The 27,699-nt window shown below is 41.0% G+C and overlaps 1 protein-coding gene across 4 annotated transcripts; it reads right to left on the bottom strand.

Moving 5' to 3' along the window:
- arid2 (AT rich interactive domain 2 (ARID, RFX-like)) lies at positions 1–27,699 on the bottom strand. 4 transcript variants are annotated; one of them, XM_056245367.1, is made up of 21 exons: positions 27,214–27,699; positions 27,016–27,109; positions 26,299–26,396; positions 17,970–18,103; positions 16,662–16,880; positions 16,511–16,578; positions 14,722–14,791; positions 14,341–14,603; positions 12,253–12,349; positions 11,955–12,164; positions 10,878–11,042; positions 9,108–9,183; positions 8,889–9,023; positions 8,602–8,792; positions 5,606–7,713; positions 4,562–4,728; positions 4,319–4,457; positions 1,604–1,686; positions 1,393–1,519; positions 1,216–1,307; positions 1–614 (listed from the first exon to the last, which is right to left on the bottom strand). In XM_056245367.1, the coding sequence occupies exons 1-21, from the start codon at positions 27,303–27,305 to the stop codon at positions 503–505; spliced, it is 4,740 nt and encodes a 1,579-aa protein (XP_056101342.1). In that variant the 5' UTR covers positions 27,306–27,699; the 3' UTR covers positions 1–502. The 4 variants fall into 4 exon arrangements, with proteins under 4 accessions (XP_056101342.1, XP_056101344.1, XP_056101341.1 ...); XM_056245369.1 differs by having other exon boundaries at positions 14,341–14,591; XM_056245366.1 differs by having other exon boundaries at positions 4,562–4,731; positions 27,214–27,698.

Raw genomic sequence — 27,699 nt, 5'->3', positions numbered from 1 at the left:
GCGGCATGAAGGAGGGGGATTTAACTTTATATCTATTCACAAATATTTACACGTTTTTTTTTTTTTTTCTCATTTACTCATATTGGTATTTATTTCAATAATAAATAAGTGAAAATATAATCAGCTCAAGTAAGAAAACCAAGCTATCAAGTTACAAAGAAAAAGAATCTAGCCACACCTCCGCCGCCCCGCCCCGTTGTCCACTTGCCCCGCCCACAACCCCCCCTCGTCCAATCAGAGGCGCTCGTTCGGGGACTATAAAAATGTGCTCGTTGGGCCAGGCGTGAAGAGGCGGTTAGAAGAGTGAAATGGGCGCTGGTTTCTGAGTGGCTGGTGGAAGACCCGTGGCAGTTTGAGAGGGACTGGGAATGGAGAGAGAGAGAGAGAGAGAGAGGGAGGTGTTTTAGGGAGACGAGAGGTATCGCCCCGTAACCCGACAACGCTGAACGGGGAAACCGGATTCTTCTCATCTGCTTCCCAAGGGGTTTGGGTTGAGCTGAGCTCAGGCCTGCAGAGAGCGCGTGAGTTCGTAAAGGCATTTAGCGAGCGTGGTGGAGACCTCCATAGTGCTCAGCGCCAACACACACAGATGATTCTCATGCCGCCTCACCAGCCTGAACACAAACACACACACACACACATTACACTCATCAAGTCTGCTTCGTGATGCTGGAATACATGTACATGCTGGAACAGGTGCGTCTTCAACATCAAAAATCACATTTCACACCAAAATAGGAAAAAATATATATATATATTATTATTATTATTAATAACATTTCTTATGGTATTATTAATAATAATACAAATACAGTAAGACTAATTTTGCATTTTGACATTATGGGTAAAACTATACAAGTACTTGTTTGTTAATGCATTAATGAGTAATTTGGATTTTTTAACAAAATGTCTGCAAACAAAGTAGTAATTTTGTACTGTACATAAAATGATCAAATTCTCTATATAGTAAAAAGTGAATGATAATTCAATACTATAGTTAAAAAATTTATTTTGGCTATGCATTCAAGAGAATTCGGAGAACACTTTTCTAGGCTCAAATGCAAAACGCAATTTCTTTTCACTTTATTTTAGTGTGAATTATGACCCAAAATGTACTTGACACAATGTCTACATAAAAAGAAAATCGAAACTTTGATCTTACAGAGTATTACATGATTATGCTTTTATGCCACAGAATGCAAACGGTTCACTTACTTCCGCCCACAATCCGAGTACTTGGCGATGCTCTTTAATGTTAAGGCAGCAGTTAGTCTAATGTGTTTGGTCATTGGTCCCTCTTTATCGTCCTGAACAGAGGAAACACATCATCAGCTATAGTTCCTGTCTACACACGTGTGAAAGCAGCAGAGACGCCCCTGTTGTTGTACTCACTGTGAAGTCCCTGAACACAAGGTTCCTGGAGCCTCGACGTAAAGCCATCAGAGCTGCGCTGGGGTGGTTGACGAGAGCTTTCTGTGGTCTGGGAGGAGGAGGACTGCTGACCGCCGCTGGAGGAGACCTGCACACACACACAGTGAAAACGTCTGTCACAATCATCTACGACCATAAGCTAGCATGAAAGAGCTAAAGTAGTTGTACACACTTGGAAGTGTTGGGGTTGCTGCCTTGTGTTTGCTCCTCCAGTTTGAGTGCAGCTATGAGCGCTTCCCTCGAGCAGTGCTTATCCTGCAAAACACACTCTCGGATTAGTAACACACACACATATAGTAACTAACACACACAGAGTAACTAACACACACACATAGTAACTAACACACACACATAGTAACTAACACACACACAGTAACTAACACACACACACAGCAACACACACACACACACACACACAGTAACTAACACACACACACACACACAAACACACACATAGTAACTAACACACACACACACACTAACATAGTAACTAACACACACATAGCAACTAACACACACATAGCAACTAACACACACATAGCAACTAACACACACATAGCAACTAACACACACATAGCAACTAACACACACATAGCAACTAACACACACATAGCAACTAACACACACATAGCAACTAACACACACATAGCAACTAACACACACATAGCAACTAACACACACACACACACACACACAGTGTAACTAATACACACACGCACACAGACAGAGTAACTAATACACACACACACACAGAGTAACTAATACACACACAAACAAACAGAGTAACTAATACACACACACACACACACACACACACACACACAAACAAACAGAGTAACTAATACACACACACACACAAACAAACAAACAGAGTAACTAATACACACACACAAGTTTGTAATTATTGAGATTTTTTAAAGTCTTTTATGCTCACCAACACTGCATTTATTTGATCAAGACGACAGTAAAAACAGCGATATTGTAAAATAGTACAATTTCTAATTGAATATAGTTTTAAATGACATTTAAAATGACATCATCCTTCAGAAATATATTTCTAATTTGCTGCTCAAGAAACATTTCTGATTATTATCAATGTTGAAAACAGTTTTTCAGCTTCAGATGTTTCTGGAAACTCAGCATGAGTATTACTTTAATACTGACATTACAGTGTTATTATAACTCAAGATTCTTCAAAGTTCAAGAGAACGTTTATTTGAAATGGAAATCTTTTGTAACTTTATAAAAGTCTTTACTGTCACTTTTGATTGATTTAATACATTCTTGCTGAATAAAATATATATATTTTTAAATAAATCAGTTTCCACAAAAATATGAAGCAGCAAAACCATTTTTAACACTGATAATAATCATAACTGTGTCTTGAGCATCAGATCCTCATATTAGAGTGATTTCTGAAGGATCATGTGACACTGAAGACTGGAGTAATGATGCTGAAATTCAGCTTTGATCACAGGAATAAATTACACTTTACTGTATATTCACATAGAAAACAGCAGATTTACATTCTAATAATATTTCCCTGTTTTTACTCTCTTATGAAGCCTTGGTGAGTATAAGAGGCTTATTTCAAAAACAGAAACCCCTTTGACCGGTAGTGTGTGTACATCCAGCAGGGACGGGATGTCCCGATCAGGTTTTTTTGCCCTCGAGTCCGAGTCATTTGATTTTGAGTATCTACCGATACCGAGTCCCGATCCGATACTTATATAATACATAAAAAAAGAATAAAGAAGAGCGAAAAAACAGATCCAGGATATTCCTTATTTTTTATTTAATTCACCTTATTTTAACATTCAACAACTGTTAACAAACAGAGCACTTCTGTGAGGTAGCTTGAACAATCAAGTAATAAATAACATAAAATCTTCACTTTTGGACTTTAGTGCAACAGTAAATATAGAAAAATTCTAATATAAAAACAATAGCACCTCAACTTAAAATACCCGGCAGGCATGTAAACAAAAAATAAAAAGTCTTTTAAAAATAATAATGAGAATATATATATACATTAGGGGTGTAACAGTTCACAAAATTCGCGGTTCGGTTCGATACGATACAGCAAAAAGAAGGAAATGCCAGAGAAATTTCCTATTTATTAAAAGAAAAAATATTTTTAAATAAGTTTGAGTTTTCCTACATCTTGAAACTTTAAGGTTTATAAATGGGGGTAATCTTTGAAGGATGAACAAATACTGTTTTGGTAATCACATTAAAAATAACATTTAAATATATATTTATATAATATTTGAGTTTTGAAGTGCAACATTAAATCCATGTTCATTCACGGCACAATGTTTCTCCTGGTGTCCACGTCAGCGCTGTTTGATCTAATAGAGATCTACGGTTAATAACAGAGAAATGTGAACGCTTCTCACTAGATCTCGCAGCGATGTTATTACTTCAGTGGCGAATTCAAATGTGTTCTTCACTGGATCTCTTAGCACAGTGTCGCTTGATCTCGCGCTGCACAGATGTTGCTGGTCCGAACTGATAAATGCTCCGTGAAGCACAATATAATGAGTAGCGCAGTTTCGTTCCGCTTTCATTACGTTTGCCATTGATGTTGCGCAGCGTTGTGGTGGTCGCGCCAGCGCTGATTTTGTCTGCAGGAAAAATGGTCCTAGGAATCGTTCGGTTTGTATGCGTACCGACCCGGAAGCCTCGTACCGAAACGGTTCAATAATTACGAATACATGTACAGTTACACCCCTAATTTACATATATCCGAGTCCTGATCGGGAGGTAACGTCCGATTCCGATCGAGTCTGAAACCACGTGATCGGGCCCGATTTCCGATGCGTGATCTGATCGGGACATCCCTAGATATCACTACATCAATAAAAACAGAAAGACCGGATCTTGCCTGCAGGTGTGTGATGAAGGATAGTCTCTGTCGAGGAAAAGGTTCACAGCCCTCCCATTGGCACTGCCCTGGGTACACGTCTTTACTGCCATGTTGGGTAGCTGCATGGTAAAACACCTGTGATGGCGTGTCAAACCACCTGACACACATCATGTTAAAGAAAAAAAGAAAAGTGTTAGTCACATTAACCATCACTGACAAGAACAGCGTCTCTAAAACAAAGCACATCACACATTTTCCTACCGTTTGCATGCTTGCCACAGACATTTAAAGTTCTGTCCAGGTTTGCGTGCTTGCTCTGGAGAGAGGGCGGGTGCTGGAGAACTCTGATTGGCTCCCGGTGCTGGAGAACTCTGATTGGCTCCCTGTGAAGCCTGATCCACTGGAGGCGGAGTCTGAACTGACACAGGCTGCTGTACAGCGAGTAGAAGGCTTCAGGTTAAACTATAGCACATAGTTATAACAATAATAGACAAGCATGCTATAAACTTGCATGTTTTACTTTGCATTATCGCTCTTTTTTTCTTCTTATATTTAAGTGCAAGAAATAGGAAATATAGTGCTTCGCAGACCCGAATTATTCATATGTGCGTCGGATAAAAATCCAATATAAACTCGAGATGTATAAATCCACTCAAACTGCGCGCTTCTTTTTGTACGTAGATTTAAACTTTTTCTTTTTAATCAAATGTAACGGGTGTTTTGAAATTTGCAGATACTTTTGCATGATTTGCAAACCTGAGAAAGGTCGATGACCGAAGCATTGCTGATAAAAATTCATGATGATGCAATTTTAAGTATTGTGCAGGATTTATACATTAATAAGTGCAAGAAACAAAAAGGTCCAAAAAATAAAATAAAAAAAAATCACATCATTCTAAAAACAGAAAAATAGCTAAACTACATTTTGCATATAGAGAATAAAGCCCATTTATGAATGTTTGCATGATGGCCCATTGCCCCAGCAAGTTCTCATTTTTCTGCAATGTGAAAAAAAAAAAAAAAAAATCTCACTGCCATTACAGAAATTGTGAAATTCACCCAAATATCCCCACATGGAAAAATATATCAACAAGCAAGCATCTAAAATCAACAACTTGTTTCTGTTCCGGCAAGACACTACAGGTGAATATGGTAATCATCACACTTCCACCAGTTGATTAAGCACATTCAGACACATTAAGTTGTTTTGTATTACAAGTTGTCTGAAATATTATATCTTGAAATATGCACTGATTTGCATAAATTTACCCAGGTAAACGTTGTTTTCAGATTAAAACGCATTACCTGAGCATTGGTTTCAGGAAGCGGCGAGGGCACACTTGGTCTCTGCTGTGCTGCATTCTCTATTGCTACTTTTGCTACTGTGCTTGGGTCTGCGCCCGCCGGCACGGCCACCATGGTGGCGCTGTTGCCAGCATTGTTGGGGTCGCTGATGGTCACTATCCGTACACCCATTTTCGCGGGGATGCCGGAGTTACCTCGCTCCCCGTCCTCCAGCGGTCTCTTCAGCGGCCGGCTCTCCATGGTGCCGTTCGCGGGAGCCGGCTCGGAAACATGCGGAGGTGGGGAGTGGTTATGAGGTGGGTGCTGTTGCCTCACGCCCAATGTCTCTGAGTTCGGGCCGTTGGAGATCTCAGCGCCGTGGCTGGGCCCGTTGGCCAGGCGTTCTGCCTGCTCTGCTTTGGCAGTGTCCATGAGAGAGTCCGTGAGCCCGTGCGCTTTCTGAGGCGACAACACCTCACCGTTCCCCATGTGTTTGGAAGCCTTATGATTTGGAATGTTTTTGCTTGGATGGGAACCAGCGTCCGTTCGCTCTAAGTCACACACCCCGTTCACCATTAGCTTTTTAGGGTCGCAGGGCGTCTGCTTTCCAGGGCCTTCGCTGCCGCCCTGGGGGCCGTTCGGCGCCTGTGTAGCCTCTGCTTGGCTGTTCCCTGAGTGATATGGAGGTAGACTCGAGTCGAATTTCCTCCCGTTGAGCAGCTTCGGTCCGTCCACCTCTGCCGATTCCCCATTGCTGGCTTTGGCCGAACCATCGGGGACCGAATTGTTCTCCATGACCTCGATCTTGCGTTCATGCACGTGCAATCCCGTGGCATCCTTGGCCTCCTCCTCCTTTTGGCAGATGATTTTGTCACCTCGGAAAGGTGGAATGGGCGTGGCTCCCGCGATTGGCAGAGGCGGAGTCAAATGCAGGCCGATTGTGGGCGGAGTCTGCGCTACCTGGCCGGGGAAGCCAGAGTTTGGCACAACAGTGAAGGTAACTTGGTTGTTGGGCGCAGCCTGCAGGAGTGTACCAGGAGTAGAGGTGGAAATGATCTGGCCTGGTAGGATTGAGATGGGAACGGCACCGGGACTCTGCATGAGCTGCACGTTCAACTGCGGTTGAGGTGGCACCGAACCGCTGTTGGTCACCTGGTATACGACTTGCGGACTGGGCGCCCTGGTGCTCGCCGGAGTGGGAACTTGCGGAGCGGGGAGAATGAGTTTTCCGCCAGGGGTGGAAGGACCACGTTTCGGAAGCAGTAATTGTTTGATCAGACTGGATTCTGTGGAGGTAGGTTGGGTTGGGGGTGGAGGAGGGGGCGGAGCCTGCTGAAATTGCCGTTTGACGGACAGCATCTGACTGACTGTGTGTGGCTGGGCCGGGGCAGGGTTGGGGATCGGTGTGTTTGGAGAAGAGGGAGATGTCTGGATGGTCTGAGAGGTGGGGTTGGTTAGCACAATTTGATGAATGGCTGGGGCGAATGCGGTGTTGGGTTGTTGATTTGGACTGACAATGACTAGGCTTTGCTGTTGCGTTTGCTGTTGAGGTTGTGGCGACTGCGCTTGAGGTGCTGGTTTGGGGGCGATGTTTTGAAATGCGACACGAGTGCTCGTCACGCCTGCAACGGTCACTACCTGCCCTCCTGCCATTAGGGAAGTGCATGGCGCACTCACATATTGAGGCGGTGCAAGAACCACAGCCTCTTGGGAGCGTTGCTGTGCCAATGAAGGACAAACTCCTTGCACTCGACCTGTAAATACATGTCCCTGGGGCGCTGGGCCCTGCTGGATCAGTGTAAGAGGGGCGTGATGGAGCAAGGGCTGCTGGGTAGGTGTGCTGCTGTGGTTGGGAACTGCAGATGCTGTTGGGATGGAGCTCTGGATCATGGCTGTTTTGAGGATGTCATTGGGTCGTATGGGAACCGGGGTTGTGGCTGGAGGGCAAGGGGGATGTGTTGCCATTCCTGGCGGGTTCATCGGGAGTCGTGGAACAGTCAGGGATGGCGCAGGAGCACTGGCGTGTGACGATCCGTGAATGGTGAAGGCCACCTGTGGTGATGCCGGGCCGGCAGTAAGGCTTGGTGCTGGTGCCCGGACAAGCTGCACTCCCACACCAGGGGGCAGCGCTGCATGAATAAACAAGATGCAATTGGGTTATCACATTCAACACTACAAGGGCTTTTGTTTCATTCTTACAATTGGGTTAACTAGGGGCCTGTGATTTAAGCAATGGAGAAGTGGCAGAGCGAATTCCGGGTCCAGTCATAAATAGTGGAATTTAATGTATAACTTTCACACAATTGTCATCAGTGTTTTAATTTAAACCATAACCCTGTTGTGCAGTACTTGTTTAAATTTAATTTGATTCATTTTTAAAACAATTGTTAAAGTTATGCATTTATCATTTTTATAACCCATTTTTTCTATTAAATCAAACGCGAATTCCGAAAAAAGTGCAAAAATAAACCATTTCATAGGGAACTACCAGTGTTAAAATGTTAAATATATTAATGAATTGTTAAAATTTGATTAATTTAATTGATTTCACATCCTGTTTGATTTTTTTTAATACTAAAAAGGAACCCAGAAAAATGAAAATATAAATAAAAAATAAAAAAAAATTCACAAGGCCCTATGTTAACATTCTTTTATACATATTTACAAGGTTAATAAACATAAATTGTTGTCTGAAGGCTTCTGAGAAGTAATACTCTCTCTGTATCACTGGCATCACTATTCTGAATTTCAGTTTTTCCTTAAAACACTGAAATTAATGTGTGAAAGTTTTTCTGACTGTTCAAAGCCCATGAATATTTAATGAGTTTAGCACTGAGGCAGTTTATGATTGGCTGTCTGTTGCTAAGCAACTCACTATAACATTCTAAAACGTTCATGTTGTACAGTTTTGGCACCAAAATTCTGTGTTAACTCCACAAAAACAGTGCCAGGTTGTTGCCAGCCACTGCAAAACGACAAGTATGAAATGTAATTAATCCAGTTAACTGTATATCTACCTGACTGGGCCTGAGGGGTTTCTGAGGGGGCTTCGTGTTTAGGAACTGGTGCAGGACTGGCCTGCTGCTGATAATAAAGCTGGACGGGAAGAGGAATCGACCTCTTCCTCACACCAACCACGTGTATTTGAGCCTGCCCACTCAGCCGTGTGTCCTCAACACGCTTCACCGTGTGATTAGGAAACAGCGTCCTGAGAAACACACAAGCACAGCGTTGATTTTCTGTCCGAGTTCAATATATACCATTTAGGAGAGGATCGTCTGCCCACAGGTCCATTAAATCTCACCTCAGGCATTTGTAGAAGTTGTTGGATGTCAGCACACCACCCCGCGCCATCTTGCTGCAGGTCGCCAGATATTCAGAGTACATCTCAGAGCGAGAGACCGAACAGTCTGGATGAACCTCGAAATGAGCATTTAGCCTACCAAGAGCAGAAAGCATTCATAAATCACCCGAACATTTAACGGATTAGAGAAGTGCAAGAACGAGAGACATGCAGTCTTACCACTGATTTGTGAATTTCTCTCCATCTACTTCCACAATCCCAGGCGGAGGCGTAGACTGCACAGGTGCCCTGTTCACTGCAACGAAACAACCCCAAACACAATGTAAATACAGATTACATTAACTCATTTACACAGTTACTGCTCACTGTAGGAGTATTCCTCAATTTACTAACTCACCCGTTTTTGTGGGACATTTTTAAACTATCTTAAAGGAACACTCATTTTCCATTTTTTTTCTCTCTCTCGAGTTTAACATTTTCGAATCCATTCAGCCGATCTCCGGGTCTGGCGGTAGCACTTTTAGCATAGCTTAGCATAGATCATTGAATCTGATTAGATTGTTAGCATCTCTCTCCAAAAAAAAAAAAAAGACCTAAGTTATTATTCCTATTTAAAACTTGACTCTTCTGTAGTTACATCGTGCACTAAGACCGTACCAGCAGGCACAATATTACAAACTTAGTGCCGGTCACGTTGGAAGTTACCTAGCTGGGGGACTATTTTCAGGTGCTGCGTAATATCATTGCGCCTGCTGGTATGAGAGTATAGTTCCTACCCATATTGGCCTAGAAAATGGCACCTTTTCATTTTCTGTCGGTCTTAGTGCACGATGTAACTACAGAAGAGTCAAGCTTTAAATAGGGAGAGAGTTTTAAAAATGAGAGAGATGCTAACGGTCTAATCAGATTCAATGATCTATGCTAAGCTATGCTAAAAGTGCTACCGCCAGACCCGGAGGAGATCGGCTGAATGGATTCGAAAACGGTGAAACTCAACATTTCAACTCTAGAGGAGTTGGAAAATGAGCCTATTTCCAAAAAAAGTGGAGTGTTCCCTTAAGACTTAAAAAGAGCACTAGTTCACAATGTTGCGCTTCAAATCAACACTACATCATTATTACGCCAGGTTAAGACTACACGATTTAGGCACAATGTGTTTGATGTAGTGTCATGGTGATTCGTAAACAACAATGGGCATCGGGATGCAAGAATCGATCATTTTATCTCGTAAAGCATGTCAACCGACTCCGTCTCTGTATCACGACACCCCTAAAGAAAGACTAGCATGTTTAATATTTTTTCCGGTCCTCTGCGACTGGTCACATTAGTGACATTGACCAATAAGAGAACAGAAGCTCTTCCACACAGCTTTCAAACATGGCAAAATGAAAGAAAGTCCATGGTCGTGGTGCTTCTAGGTTGAATTATGGAATGGAGGAAAGGTTCATGAAGCTATGGCAACAATAATCCTGCCTTTATGAGGTTTCCTTGAGGGACAACCATGACAGAGTGAAAACTGGTGAATGAAAGTGCAGTGCTGGAATTAGCATTAAGCTAACACAATTCAACCTACCTCCACAATTCAGTAGCTATTGTTTTTTTACTCTATTGTTTACAGAAGTCACTAGTTCTGCCTTCTTAATGGCATCACGCACGTCATTAAAGACGGCAAGCGATGATTGGTTGGAAGCAACATGAAGTCAGACATGTTTAATGTCCATGACACGAATTTAGGAGGCAAAAATCACATAATCTGACACAGTGAAGTGGATTAGTGGACTAGTGACTATCTGTCTAGTTGATTTTAATATGCATATTTGATATTTGTATATTTTTTGATGCCATGCCAGCTTCTTTGAGTTATTAAAAAACAAACTTTGTTTGTTTTGTCACTGTTGTACGTTTCATTATGTAAATGACTTGTTCCCAATGGTTATAAAAAAAAAAAAGGGAAATTTTTTTTTAAATATCACAACATATGATACGTACCAGCGCCAGGAGTGCCTTGCGTAGGAGGGGGGACGTGCTCTACGAGCTGCGGTCGAACCTCTGAGACCTGACAGCTGGAGGCCTGATGCTCGATGAGTTTGACTGCCGTCAGGGCGTCGGGTCCGAACGTGTGCAGGTCCACCGACACCAACCGCACCAGAAGATCTGACACACATGAACACACACTAGTCAGTTCACTGCTCATCATGGTTAGTGATGCAACTAAATTTCTGCAACCGAAATTGTTTTGGAGGGCTGAAATCACAGACCGAAAAAGGGAAGTTTATTTAGCACTTCTGGCTAGGTTAATAATATCAATTTCTCATATTCAATCGATTCTCATTTTGATGATTGGATATTGAGATTTAAATCTCATTCTCAAGGTTGATTTTTCAGTCACTGAAAATTATTTGTAGCACCCGTCATCCAATAAATCCCAATAAGCTTTGTAACTTTCGGTCTGAAAAGGGCTCAGCTTTGTCAATTTTATGTAAAAAAAACAAACAATAAATGTTTTCATGCTCTTTAATGTTGCGTGACGGATCACTGTAAGCGCCTCAGTTCAAGCTGCAGATGAACCAATCGTTTCTTCCTCTTTATTTACTGTTAGTAACTCGAAATAACATGATGTACTCCCTCAATCAGCCTTTCAACCGCAGAAAGATGTAAAGCTTGTAAAAAATGTCATGTAGCATTGCATTTACCTCAGGAAAGCCATTCAATTACCATATTAAACTAAAATAAAACAACTATAGAGGATCATTTTGCTAAATAAATGCACTATTACATATTCATTTTAGTGACATCCTCACAATTTAATGTATTTTTTAATAAATCTGTCATGAAATCAAGTTATTACAGCCACCATTTAAGTTTATATATTTAAAAGACAGACGAACTGGAGCAGAAACATCATTATATCATTAAAAATGTGATATAAAACTGCCTAATGTGCAATTTAAATGAATGTTTATTATTAAATAATCTTGATTAATTTAATTTTTTTTCCATATTTCAATGCATCACTAGTGATGGTAGGCTGAATGCATTTCTCATATTTAGCAGGTAAACGTGTACCTATGCTTCTCTCCACGGAGGAGATTTTTGAGCATGTGATCTCCCCGAGCTCGGCCAGCTGGTACAAAACCTCGAGAGCCGAGATGACCAGCATGATGTCCGGCAGCGTCAGGAGGGCAATGACTTCTCGGTACGACTCCTGATCCACATACTCGCAGATCAGGACGCCGTTATCCTCCACTTTGCTCAGATTCCCCAAGATTTCCATGGCTGCAGGACGCAATGGAAATATTCAGCATCTTTCACAGAAAACCACAAGCTTTTCCGGGACGAAGGCTCACCCAAAAAAGATACTTACCCCTCATTTTGAGAAACCGATCCCGTGACAACAAACATTTCGTGATGGTGTGAAACATCAGATGTGTTGTTCGGAAATCAACTGGATCCAACTGAAGCTGAAAGAGGACAAACAGAGCGTTTAACAAAAGATCCGATACAAACGGCCTACAAAACCACAGAGTCACGGCCCATTTGTATAGGCCAAAACCTAGAAATGAGCATTTTAGTAATTCCGGTTCCATCATCCTGAAGTCAATGTTGTTGTTTTTTCCATTAATGCACCTGGGATGTGTTAACCTGTGTTCGGTTGGCTTACTGAAGTGCGCATATGTAAATACAGGTGAAACTTGAAAAATTAGAATATCTTGCAAAAGATAACTTAAAAGGTGAAAGTAATATATTACAAAGACTCATTACATGCAAATTTGAATTTGGGGTTTTCATAAGCTGAAGCGATAATCATCAAAATTATAACAAATAAAGGCTTGAAATATCTCACTTTGCATGTAATGAGTCTTTATAATATATTAGTTTCACCTTTTAAGTTGAATTACTGAAATAAATGAACTTTTGCACGATATTCTAATTTTTCGAGTTTCACCTGTATGTGACACGCTGCGGATTTAAGCTCATCCAGACAGAGTGGGCCTTTGCACGGTAGGGGAGGTGGAAATATATTACAAACTCTGACTCTTTCTTGACCCAAGAAAAATTAATAAAAATGTGTGCAGTCAAAATACTGCTACATTTTTGAACACCACATCTCACATAAAAAATGCAATACTACACCAGGTTGTCAATAATGACAAGGTTGACATCACTACCAGGGAATATTACATAAAAGTTGTGTCCCACATGATGCACTATACACTCAACCATCTGTATGCATTTTATACAGTTATTTGTTATCCAGCATCAGAGTCTGATTGTTGAGTGCATGAAGTGTCCAACATGCCACACTTTGTTTTTTCAATTTGTTAAGTGCATTATCTAGATATTTAAAGTAGGGGTGTAACGGTACACAAAAATCACGGTTCGGTACGTACCTCGGTTTTAAAGTCACGGTTCGGTACGTTTTCGATACAGCAAAAAGTAAGAAATGCCAGAGAAATTTCCTATTTGTTGAAAGAAAAAATATTTTTTAAATAAGTGTGAGTTTTCCTACATCTTGAAACTTTCAGGTTTATCATCTCAGGGTGTCATCTTTGAAGGATGAACAAATAATGTTTTGGCCATCACATTAAAAATAACATTTAAATATATGAAGAGTTCAGATGCAAAAGCCATTTGAAATTTTCTTCTAGAATGATCTTTTTTTATCAAGCTTGTATATTTAAGTTCAGTAATTTCACTTAAATGGCAATGAAGATTACCTATGAATTGTCATTTGAGTGAAATTACTGAACTTAAATATACAAGCTTCATAAAAATGATCATTCTAGAAGAAAATTTCAAATGGCACTTAGAGGCTTTTGCATCTGAACTCTTCATATATTTATTTATATAATATTTGAGTTTTGAAGTGCTGATAAAAGATGTGTGAAGTACTTGAAAGCATTTCACTATTCCAGCCAAACTGGTTACATTTAGTGTTACTATATTAAATCCATGGTGAATGTTGCTGGTCTGTGGACGTAAAGTATTACTAGTTCATTCACGGCACAATGTTTCTCCTGGTGTCCACGTCAGCGCTGTTTGATCTAATAGAGATCTACGGTTAATAACGGAGAAATGTGAACACCCCTAATTTAAAGTGCAGTCTTTTGGGTGTGAACACACTACTCGCATTATTTATACTAAAACGCCTTCACGCACAAGTACGCGAATTGGGACGCATCTAAACTCGTTAACGCCGTTTACTCGAGTTGCCGTGTTATTTGTTTGCGCGTAAACCAGGACAAAAGGTTAATTCAATAAGCTGATTTTTGAGAGTTATCATTTTATGAGTGCATATGTAAATGTGCTCATTATCTGGAATAATGCAAAAGTCAATGAAAAAAAATCCTATTAGGTTTTTGTTGATGGAACCAGCATGAAACTAACTTCCGGTTTTGGCCTACAAAAATGTGTCATCACAACAACACTAGGATAGATGGTGAACTCTGACCTCTCCGGCGACGTTGCCGAGCGTGTCGAGACCCAGCTGCCGTAGCTGGATGAAGGAGCAGTGCGCACACAGCAAGAGGAAGCGCAGACATGTGCGATTAGCTGCCAGGAGTTTGATGTTAGCCTCCTCGAAGGACAAGTTCCTCAGGATCATCGCCACCTGCAACACCCGCTGGCCCTCTACGTCTCCGATGCCTACGCTTCGGGCCGGGTGGAAGAGAGAAGTGCAGACGTCCCTCGTCTCCGATCCTCCTGAAAAAACAACTACGCACGCTGAGTGTGAAGTAATGCTTGGTTAAAACATCACGACTAATCAAAGTGAAACTACGCCATCACCACATCAAAGGAAACAAGAGTAGCCGACACGTGAACAAACACATACTTTGGGGCGCGCTGCTCTTGTCTGAGATGAGATCTTTGACTTCATTGTCTTCAATGACATCTTTCCAAAACTACAAAGACAGGACGACAAGAGAGTTAAGAGCACAAGAAAAGCAGCGCAATTTATACTGTAAAGGTGATGATACACAGGGCAACTTTTTGAGCAATGTTGCTGGGCAATCTTGCCGAGCAATTGTTGCTTGGGTACTTTCCCATTGAAAATGGCCAATAAATTTCTATCTGGATAATTTAGGTCAGTCGTGGGCCCTGTGTCTCATCTGGTTGCCCGTTGACGGCAACATTGCCCAGCAACATTGCTCAAAAAGTTGCCCTGTGTATCATCACCTTTACAGTATCAATCAATTAGCAAATCACCATCGCACGACTGTAGGAGAAAAGACCAAATGAGTCAGGTAAAAAAACCAAGGAAATCCCACACACTATAAATACTTGCAAACATTTACATTTAGTCATACAGCAGACGCTTTTATCTAAAGCAACTTACAACCGAGGACTAAAGCAAGCGAGTCATCGTGAAGAGGCAAAAACAACGCAAGAAGTGCTCAAAATACAAAGCTCAGGCATTGCTCAGAGTAGCATAAACCAGACAAGGGAGGATTTAAAGGAAAAAGCTTGTAAAAAATTTTTTATTATGAGGTTAAGTGCTCACGGAAGAGATCACAACGAGTATCACAACGTTGCTAATACAATTTTGATACTCGTTTGCAAGTATTTATTAGAGAAGTTCCGATACCCTTTTCCCCTTCCCGATACCTGGACTCAGGGTATCGGCCGATACCGAGTACTGATCCGATACCCGAGTGTGTATCTATACAGCTGCAATTCATACCAGCCCTGTATGAATTGATAGAATTATTTTATGGTGTGCTTCAGACTTATCCCTTAATAAAACATGAACAAATACATACAGTGAACTGTTTATGAGTATTTTTATTATCTGACATACATTTCACAGCAATATATTATTTATTTTTCTTAAGTGAAAAAGAACTTAAAATGCAGCCACACATATAATACTTTAAACTGAAAAAGATATTTTAGATTTACAATATGACTGTATAAAAAAGTGCAACAAATAAATCTAGGAATCTAAAAAATGATATATGAATAATATAAGAAAATAACCTCTTTATAACTTAAAGTCCAGAAACAATTTTGTTAAATACACGGCATTTCAGTTTTAACAGCGGCTGGTCATCCAGAACAATAAACTCGATAATTTTGTCAGTTATATTTATCGCTCGTTGGCTGTCTTTTAAAACCTTTCTCTTCGTTTGAATGAATCGTGTTCTGCGGGGTGACGCGTCTTAAATCACTTTATTAAGTGTTGAAGCTGCTAATCTTGTGCCACCCCTCGAAATTGCAGTATGGCATATAAAACATGTCGCCGTTTTACGGGCTGGTTGGTCCAGTCTTAAATACTGCTAAACAGCGGAGATACTGCTAGCAAGCGCTTTCTTCGCTGCTCTAAACAGTGGTTGCTTGTGGCAACATCACAACTTCCTGTGTTGCCACAAGCAACCGCTGTTTAGAGCAGCGAAGAAGAATTGATCTCCGATTTGCAGCGTTAGTTAAGAAAAGGGTATCGGATCGGTACATGGGTAGAAGTACTCGCAGATACCGATGCCAGAATTTTTATTGGTATCGGCGGCATTTCCGATACTCCGGAAACAACTCTAGTATTTATAGTGTGCGGGATTTCCTTGTTTTTTTAATACTGTTACAGTAAAAAACGCAAAAAAGCATGCATCCCAATATGCAATTCTTACCCTCACAAAGTCTCGTGACGTTTTCTCCCGCCAGTCTGTCCCAAATACAGCTGAAAAGCTGCCTAATGCTGAAAGACAAACACACACGTAATGTTAAAACACACACAGTCCCGAAGCGTAGACACTCTAGTAAGCGCAGAAGCAAACGTACAGTCGTCGAAGACTCCTGCGTGCGCCAGCAGCAGCGTGACGAGTTTGGGCTCTTTTTCGAGCTGCATGGCATGCTTGCTCTCGTTGGACAGCAGCGTACACACGTTAATGGCAAAGTCCACCTCGTTCGGGAGACCGGACAGGAGAGACAGCACCAGTTTGTTGTAATCGGATGGAGGGATGAAATCCGTCGACAGCCCGTAGCTTTGGCGGAGATAGTCTGGCAAGAAGAAAAGGCAAAAAAGAGGTGGTTCTCGTTCTCAGAGATTCAAGACTTAGTCAAGTCGTGTGAATCCATCAGGTTATTTAGACATAAATGTAAACTTCACTCCTCACTACATCAGAATATGGAAGTTAGGTGTTTGTTTGGACCCTAGAAATTTTTATTTTCCCCCAAAATCAGTTTTCTGTGTTCATTTTGCTGGATTCTGTTTAAACAGTTTAATGAAATCAAAAAGGATATCTAATCAATGGAATTCATAATACATTACTAATTCATTTTAACAATAAGTTGCCCTATGATATGTTTATTTTTTCAGTAATTCTATGTGGTCTTTTTACATTTTACAGATTTTGTTCAAACATTTATTTAAAAAAAAAATGATGGTAATCAAATGAATGCATAAAACTAACAATTTTATAAAAAATATTATCAAATGAAATCTGAAAAATTCCTTTCGGTTTTTTTTTGCCAAGCAAAGTGAACTACATTCTGTTGTACAATAGTAATATATTTCTGTCATAATTTCTTCAAGTAAAACCAAACGTTTATTCTGGCAGGTTGTAGTGAAGCTTTGAGTTTGTGTGTGTATGTGTCGTGATGATAGCTTCTCAAATGAAATTGTGAAATGCTGGAGAAGTGAGATGAAGTTCTTATGTAGTTTCCTCATACACGAACGTCACACGTGTAGTAGACCAAACTGCACCACTCTTCTCATTCGCACAAAGAAAGAACATGCAAACTTCATACCTACATAGTCTTTTTGCGCTTTAATATTCACAGAAACTAGTCCATAGTCTAAGTTTGAGTGGCTTAGCAAACGACATTTACAAAGGGTATCGAAGAATAGAAAATTTGAAAATGTACAACAAGAAAAACATTCAAACTAAACTACAACCTACACCAGTTGTATAAAGGGAAATATCAGATCTGTCTGTCTGAAATGAGTGTGGTGGCAGAAGTACTATTTCCCTTGTGGCATTCAGTTTTCACAGGTGCGGCTTCAGCTCACACTAACTGTGTGTGTGTGTGTGTGTGTGTTATATATAAATCTAAAGCCTCAGAGAAGCAGACAGGGCTCATCTGTACCTGATACAGTGTGTTGCTGGTAGTTGTATGACGTGGGTATTGCACCAATCGGAAGCAAATGTTTAGGATTCCCCGGCTGCTCCTCCTCATCTTCCTCTCCAAAGTGATGCACCTTTTCATACTTCTCTAAATATCTGCAGAGAGACCAGAAAAACACATCAACACACTGATTGACAGACAGATAGATATACGCTCATCATGATCCCGGGGGAAATTCGAGAGACATGAAGACTTTAACATCCAGACACATATTTGCTGACCAGTGAGAACCTGTTAAAAAGAGTGAGCGGTTATAATAGTATCGTATACATTTCATAAGATGTTTTAAATATGCAGATGTCGGTTTCTGTACTCAGACGTGTATTTGGAGGGATAGCTTTTACTTCAACTGCAAAATCCACACAACCAAAAAAATATTGCTCCAAACCTGCATATATAAAAATATGTGTTTGTTATTGATGCCAATAAAAGATATTTAGAGAGCAGTTGGGCTGATTGCCAATGTAATAACCACATATATAGCATAGAATTTAATGATAGTAAATAAGATGCATTTGCACAATATTTCTTTTGACAAGATTTGGCAAGTAACACTCAAGGCAGAACGGCCAAGCTTGCACAGTTGTTGGCAAAGACAATGACCGATTAAAAGGCCTGTCAAATGCAAAGAGAATATGCAAACGCAAATGTCTGCACCATTCCTATTCTAACATAAATCACACTTTAAAAAGACTCAAGAAGACAATCACACACTTTACCATATCAGACAGCTTGCATACTGTATGGCGTTCAGAAGCACGAGTGGTTTATTCCAGAGAACCAGGGATCAAATGGCATTGTGAGTCTAATAGTAATATTCACAGTCCAGCGCTGCGTGTTTGAGTGTGACTCATGAGTGGTTTCCTCAACTGAATGAGCTTTCACTTTTAGGCACACACACACACACACGCCTCCCACGTGCTACAATACAAACACTATAAATAGACATCTGCTCACCATAAACACTAGACAACAACAACACACACACACACACAGGACTGTGTATTAGGATTTTAATTAGTGATAGCTGATATTCAAGACAATCGGAAGATAAGAGTCAATTCACAAAAATTTGATTAAAGAAAGAAATTGAGTTGATATGCATAATATTATTAGGGGTGTAACAAAACACTCATGTCACGATTAGATACAAATCGCGATACTGAGTTTATTATTACTATTACTTTATTATTATTAAAATTATCTTATTCTCAGAACCCAAAAATATTCCCCCATTGCATTGTACATTATATTCAAATATGTATTGAATATGCAAACACACATATTTGCATATTATTGCATATCAGCGTATATCTAATGTTGTATCTAATGATGATGTTGTGATTGGTTTCTTATTGTTGCTTGTAATTTGTTTAATCCTGCTATCTGACCCTGTCTTGATTAGGTCTCACTTGTAAAAGAGGTTTTAACCTCAATGTGACTTTCCTAGTTAAATAAATGGTAAATGGACTGCATTTATATAGCGCTTTCACAGACCCAATGGCCACCAAAGCGCTTTACATTTGCCTCACATACACTCATTCATACACCGACGGCGGTTATAGACCGAAATAAAGGTTAAGATATATATAGTAGTTTAATGTAATATTTCACTGAAACAAACAAGCATTACTCGCACTTTTAATGCAGACATTCGTTGGATCTCTCACAGATTCTACCGCTATTATTAATGCACCATACACTAAATATATACCAAACCATCTGAAACACTTACAATATTTATACTACTAAAACTAGGTGATTTAAATGATGATTTTTGCGCTTTCACTTTGTGCCGTTCCAGCGTATAATACGCTTCAGATGATCAATGCAATCAATCCCAGTTCTAATCACAAGAAAGTGTGTCCAAATGACTATTCCTAAAATGTAAATAGTTAGTTCATCCAAAAATGCACCATGTCCCTCATGTCATTTAATACTTGTATGACTTATTTTTTTTCCTGTGGAACACAAAAGAAGATTGAGGAATGTTGGTAACCAAAGAGTTTCGGTTCCATACAATGTAAGTCACAGGGCTCCAGACTAACTTTTCCACTGGTTGCACTGGTGCTACCAACTTTCTCAGTTGGTCGCACCAGCATACGATTTGGTCGCACCTTTTTTCTTTCTTTTTTTTTTTTTGCTACATGCCATGGGATTAATCAATGCATGCTGATGAATAGTGGTTTTAATGGACCAAGGCTAGCAAAGGCTTTCTGGGTTGCAGCAGAAATACCTGTAATATATTAATTATCATTGCCAAATTTCAGGATTTTCATGGATTTTGGACAGTAATTTTAATCTGTAATTTTAAGCATTTTACATTTGAATTATATACAATCTATCTATTTACATTTGAATCATATTCTATCTATCTATCTGTCTATTATCATCTTTCTATCTTTTAAAAATCATTAAACATTCAAATGTATGCATTACATTTTAAAAGATTAGAGTATTATAATAAACTGATACAGATTTTTCGTTATCAAAGTTTATAGTTGTAACAAAAAGCAGAAATCTCACTCCTTACCTACTGCATTTTATAATAATTTCCTTTTCCTCTGTCGAGCGATCATGAGTAATTGCTCGACAGAGGAAAATATAACCGCTGAAAAGATGTAGGAGGAAGGGGCTCTGTGTTTCGTGAGACCATTTTTATATGCCTTAATTCGTGAATTCGTAATTGGTGCGTTTCACCATCAGTGTGCAATGCGCGTGACGTCTACGTTCGTCAATAAATAAACTGCACGTGTCTTGCGGAAGAACATTGTAGACGGAACTTCTCTCCGTTAATGTCTATGGCGAGTCACGCAGGCACTGGGCTACTCCGCAGCCGAGACGACCCCGGGATAAAATAGTCCGAATATAAACACTTATTATAGGCGTACCGTAGTGATTCAGAATAAGTCAAAAACACAGTGGATTCATGACCAGATTCATGATGTAGCCTACTCGTTCATTTTGAACATAAGTTACGGACTGCAGCAGCTGATACAACGGCGTTCTGTTGCTCAAGCGTCCACTCGCACAAATGCGACCACATAACATTTTAACTCGCACATTCTCAAAAAATGGTCGCATATGCCACCAATTTGGTCGCAGTCTGGAACCCTGAGTCAATAGGAACCAAAATTATTTGGTAACCACCAACATTTGTACAAAATAACTATTCCAAAGAAGAAAGTCACACAAGTTCGGAACAACATAAGTGTGCGTAAGTTTTATTTGTATATCGGTGTAATTTTTTTTCACCACCTGCAAATATATACAGCATTGGCCATTGAGAAATTAATGAATGAATAAAAAATAAAAAAACTGCAGACGCTGATGATTGTACGGTTGCTCAATGTGAGTTCAGACAAACCCACAGCTGGCTCATTACAGGCTGATGTTTCTCGAGACACTAAATGAGGACCTTCTGAAAGCATCAGACCTATTCTGTTACAATTCAAGTCAATTCTGCTCCTGGAGATCTACCTTCCTGCAAAGTTAAAGGGATACTTCACCTCGGGAAAGATGAATGTGTATTTAAAATGGGTCATTTATGTAGAAGAAATGTGAAATTATTTTTGAATTTGGAGCTTTCTAGACTGAGAAAAGCCAGAAAATGTATTTTTGGCTTATGTGGATGAAAGACAACAACTCCCAGAATGCACTTGCTTCGCTGCCCTAGGAGGCCACGCCTACCGGTAACAGAGCGCAGTAGTTAAACAACAAGTCTAGGCTAATAGTGAGTCTCCGTGATGAGTCTGCCCGAAAATGTGTTTCAAGATTGCCCAAAATGTCCGGGATCCGGCTTTTGCGTTCTACAGTCGCCATTCATCATGTTTACTGTGGCGAGCAGGACGAGGCCGATGGCGTGATTACCGATGAGCGACACCTGTGAGACGCACCGGTCTCGTATCTCTCACGGAGGAGCGGGAATTTTCTTAGCAATGTTAAAAAGCACATCAACCGATCACTTGTTTAGCGCTCATGTAAACACTGCATTCAGATTCACCAATCGGAATGAATTCAGTTAGATTGAAACAAAAGGTGTGCATGCAAACAATGAATGGCGACTGCAGAAAGCAAAAGCTGAATCCCGGACATGTCCGGGAAAAAGAGGATGGTAACCCCTACTACTCAGCTTTCTCCACAGAACAAGAGCCTGCTAGCTTAGCTTAGCTTCCAAAAAAATATGTCTGACACTATGTGTACATTCTGTGAGTGAGATCCCAGCCTCTATGGGCGGGTTGGGAACATGCGGGACAGCCCCTATACTGACTGTAGTCTTTAGCCTCTGGCCAAAAAATCCTCCGATGACGCAAAATGACGACTTTTGCGTCATCGGAGGATTTTTTTCAGACAAAAAAATACATAAATCTCTCGTCTCAGGGGGATATGAGGGTGGAAAGCACGGTAATTCGAAAATACTACAGGTTTTCTACTAATACAAAGCTTAATGCTAAATCCTGAAGTATCCCTTTAAGCTCCAATCCTAATCAAATACACCTGAACCAGCCAATTAAACTCTTTAGTAGCACTCGATAATTACTAACAGGTGTGTTGGTATGTGTCAACATTCATCGAGAAGCCCTGGTTTCAGAAATCTCTTTTTCATTTACAAACCTGAAAAGTAATAAAGCAGATTCAGTATCTGCTGTCCAAACCAGACAAGTAAATACAGAAATGAAGCTGGCAGATCAGGAACTATGACATTCAGTAAGCGCTCACGTGCACGGCCCCGGATCCAGACAGAGATTTACCGCCCCCTCCTGGAGACACAGGGGGGAAAGGTCAAGTTTCACCTGCAGGAGCTGCTGAATACATGCTCGGTGTCTGGCAGAAAATCAAACAGGTCACTGGAGACAACAACAGTTCAACTAATATATCCTGAAAAACAGAATTAACCTGAGTATATGCAGTGGCACCTAAACACTAAAACATTGCAGGTTATGGATAAACCAGAACAAGTTCGAAGTCTCCATATTAGATGAGCATGAGGGTTCACAGATTTACATGCAACTTCCATCTAACTATGTGAAACGACAACAAAATTGAGAGCAGACTGACCACCACAACACATCTGAGACCAACGACTGTTCGGCTTCACACGCACACGGAGAGAGGAATGAAACCGTTTATGCATATAGACACTCGGTCTGCTTTTAAGGGCTGTACAATATATCGAAATATCGCTATATGCATATCGCAACGGCTTCATCATGAACAAAAGACAGAGAAAAATCACATAACTTTTGTAGCTTTAATAAGAATCAGGATATATTTAATTCATACAGTGAAAACTAAGCAGTTTTATTTTTGCATTTGATTATTCAGTTTCTGTTGTTAAATAAACGTAATGTAGGATAACCTGAACCCCTAAACCCCGTAGCTAAAATAACACTTCTTATGCGACAGTAAAACACTGCCGTTCACTTTCAGAAGTTGTAGGGATGTTTTCTTGTCATAAAAAGAATGTGAAACACTTCATGTAGGTTGTATAATTTTACATATATTTTAAAGTTATTTAAGTTTAGTTTACACACTGCATTATTGTGTCGCATTTCGCATTATTTAATGAGTTATTATCGCATTTTTCTTCAATATCGTACAGCCATATTCTTTTGTATGCAATTTTAAGAGTAAGTGACGTTCAATCTGCAAATACACATTCACAAAGCATTTATAAATCACTTGACAAGGAGGAACAACTTTGTTAGGGAGTAAAACGTGTGCGACAAAAGCATAAAGTTTCTATGCTTATTTGAACACCGCAGTATAAAAAAAAAAACATGCTAAATGTTTCTGGGAATACTTAAATTATTACTCAAATGAATAACCAGCTCATTGACATGATGAACTGAATCAATTGATTCACTAAAATGAATCAGAGTAACAAATTACTAGATGGTCTGTAGAGCACAACGAATAACACACACACGCTCAAATACGCCGAGCATAAAAAATAAAGCTTCCCTGTGCTTTAAAATGGACTATTTGCCAATTACCAAGGCATTGACATGTGCTGGTTAGTTCTCTCCTCTCTTTAGTTGGCAGACAGAGCGCCTGAATGCAGATGCCACATTTAAATGACTCATTTCACATGCTCCGGTTCAGCAGAAAGAGCATCACACCACGAACCCAAAGACCCAAGTTCAAATCGCTCGCCAGCTCTTCTTCAGCTGTGACGGTGAAGACACACAAGCCAACTCCTCTTTTCAGCGTGTGCGATGAGACTTAGACTGTTTCCTAATGGAGACACCTGTCCTACTACAATCCATCAAAAGAAAGCACATGAAACTCCTTGAAAAAACATCCAGAAAGCATTTCTCAGCGTGTGTGAATTGGACTAAGTGATATCCGACAGAGTCCCTTCGAATGCAGAATGGCCTGGATGACTTCTCCTCATTGGATGTGTGTGTGGGACGCTCCCAAGGTTTTCCGCGGCTTTGGGATAAACGGTTCTGGGAAAAGGTCTTTGTAAATTACATCTGTAATTAAAACATTCAAACATCCTGATCCAATCAAAACACCTGCAGCTTAACACACAGGACTCAAATCACGCAACTAGTCGAGTGTTTATACTTGCATAAACAGGGATGCTTTATTTCCACTGCAAACACCATACAGATTTTCACTCACTTGAAGTTTTGAGATTCTCCATCATCACAGGTATTGGATTTCCTCTGAACAATCATAAGTGTCTGAACTCGTAAAAGCTTTGGATCCGCTTCCAACCGTGCGCTCTAAACTCCCTAAGAGACGGATACACCTCAACATGACACACACCTCTCCAGGATTTCAAAAACTACCGGAATTACATCAGAATTGAGCAGCACTAAGACCTTATGATTATAAAACTAAAGGCAAAATGCTACAAATATAACCAAGTTAAAGCTCTGAGACACTGAAACGCACTATTCGGTCCTCATGAGGAAGACACACAGGAGAATGTAGTTTGCATCCCTCGGCGTTCTGTGATCATCTCACACAATGACTGAAGGACACTTTGCAGAATGATAATTACATTTGGCATGGCAGGTGTACGTCTCGTCACAGCCTAAACGCTCCCTGCTGCCAAGTCCCTGTCTCACCCCCTCCATAACCTACTAAACTAGAGAGAAACGCACGTGGAAAACCAGCAGACGCTCCTCGCTTCTGATACTACATATCTATAAGAACAGAAAGATTCTGCATGTGCAACAGCTGGTGACATATTTGGTTGTTTACACATGAATCAAGAGTGTGCATGTGTTGTAAAACACCATTAACCACATTCATAAGCATGCAGATGATAACCTAGAAAGCACAAAACAAGAGCAAAATAAAGCGACAGTTAAGAGTCTGTACACACCAACACAGATCCATAACAATCATCACATCAGCACATGCATGTTGAGAAACTTCTTATCAGACCACAAAACCCTGCCTCGAAAAAAGCCTATGCAAGTGACAGATGCATCCTTAAAAGTGGCCCAAATACAAGTCCAAAAGAATCATCTACGACAGTAAAAACATGCTGGTTTAGGTTGCATTTGCCATGTAATGTTGCATTGGGAAAAATAAGTAGAACACAAGCCTGAATTAAAGTTTAAAAAACAAAACTCAAATACAGGAATCAGCAAATGCTTATCGTGAAACAACAAAAATACTAAACTTCAAACCACATAAAGCACTAAGCCCTCCCTCCAAAATTGACAGATACATCCTTAAAAGTGACTTAAATACAACGTCTACCACTGTAAATCTCCCTGGTTTAGATTTAAAATCCCACATATTAAAACACCAGAAATGTTGCATTGGGACATTTAAGAGAATCATGTGCAAAACACAAGAGGCAGAAAAATGGTTGAAACCTAAGTTTGTGTTTCTTCTTCTTCAAATACACAGGAATTAGCACATGCATGTTGTGAAGCTGGTATTAAAAATAAACTTCAAACCACATTAAAAAAAAAGTACTATATGCCAATGCAAGTGACAGAAGCATCCTTAAAAGTGACCCAAATACAAGTCCATATAGAACCAGAAAACTCACTGGTTTAGGTTGCATTTGTCACTTAATGATGCATTAGGACGTCTGTGTAGAACACAACAAGACGAAATAAATAAGAGTGTAAAACCTAATCTAAAGTCTCCCTAATGCAATCAGCAACACGAACACACGATCCCGCAAAACACAGGCGTTTGAGTCGGAACCGAGCCGCGTGTTTGAGAGCCCGAGAGCAGAGAAGCGTCTGTAAACATTGAGCACATGTGCCGGAGTTGATCAGAGAGAGAGAGAAACTGAATAAGAAAGACTCACCGAAGGTAGTACTGTTTCAAAACAAAAGCAGCATTCGAGCAACTCCTGGGGAAATTGAAATCCTCGCCCAGTTCGGTCCACTGGTTCTTGTCCGACACCTGTAGGGTGATGGGACAGATGAGAGAGAGGGGTTCGGTTCAGTTGCAGGACCGTGTGTGTAAAGAGAGAGAGAGAGATAGTGTGTGTGTTGTGTATGTGTGTGCATGCTAACTCCAATTAGCACTCCGGCTAACTTACACTTTCCAATGTGAAATGAATAAATCAGACCCGCTGTCGAAAAACAACATGCTCCGGGGCGAACCTGTCCGAACCCCCGCGAGTGGACCGGACCAGGTCGGTTTGCGAGTGTATTTACAACGCGGAATACACAGGCCTGTGTGCGGCCTACAGTCTCGCAGTCCTCCGCCACACGGGAGACATAAACCCGCTGATGCACACGGCGGGTCCGGACGGGGTTCGGTGCCTCGGCTTCGGTTATCTTAATCGATGTAAAAGCCGCCCGGTAATTTTGAAGTGAGAGTGTGTGAAAGTGTGTGTGCGCCAACACACACTCACACTCGCTCACATACACACACACACATACTCATACACAGGCCGATGCTCGGCAGAACCGCAGGCAGATCCGCCGAACCGGGCTAGGGAGTTGAGTTAGAAGAGTGTGTGTGTGAGATGAGAAATGTTGAGTTTGAGGTGTGTGTGTGTTTGTAAGGAACTTACCTTCGCGAAGCCCCCTAAAGACACCACTCTCACATAGAGAGCACCCAGGTCCAGCTCCTTCCCACCCACCACGGGAACCTTTTTAAACGGAGATCTGTGGAGAAAAACAACCGAATGAGCACCCGTGATCCGTCCGGACCCCCTCACGCGCCCGGCGCGGGTCACTCAAGTTAGAATAAGCGCGAAATTCCCGCTCACCCTCTGCTGTGGTGAAACTGCCGCAGCTCGTCCAGGAAAGCCTGTCCTTTCCTCCGCGGCTCGGGGAGGTTTTTCCCCGTCGAGTTCGCCATCGTTTCGCTGAAATTCGGTCAAACCCCCAGCTCAGATTCGGTTCCTAAGAGTCCGGGGATCCCATGCTCCGGTCCGGCGCGGCTGCGTGTTTTGAAAAGTTAAAGAAATGACGGAGGATGAGAGTGGAGAAACCCGCTCCAACGGCAGCCCGAACGGACTCGAGCGAGCGAGCTCAGCCCAACCGCAGCGCGGAGCCGCTCATGCCTGCACGGGAAAACAACGGTACCGGCTGCGCTTGTGTAGGGGTTTGGAGTGGGTTTTTTGACAGTGCGGGACGGACGCGGCTCCGGTTTAATCGCGCACACTGTGAAGCGGCAGCGGGATCCAGTTCAGACAAAAAGACCCGAGGCCGCGCGGCTCCGCGACGCCCCCAGCAGGCGAGCGTCGGTATTG

This window comes from Rhinichthys klamathensis, unplaced genomic scaffold (assembly GCF_029890125.1).
Source record: "Rhinichthys klamathensis goyatoka isolate OS25496 unplaced genomic scaffold, OSU_Roscu_1.1 h1tg000029l_1, whole genome shotgun sequence".
Taxonomy (NCBI): domain Eukaryota; kingdom Metazoa; phylum Chordata; class Actinopteri; order Cypriniformes; family Leuciscidae; genus Rhinichthys; species Rhinichthys klamathensis.
Note: the sequence above shows the minus strand (reverse complement) of the source record. Positions and strands in the feature narration are given on the sequence as shown.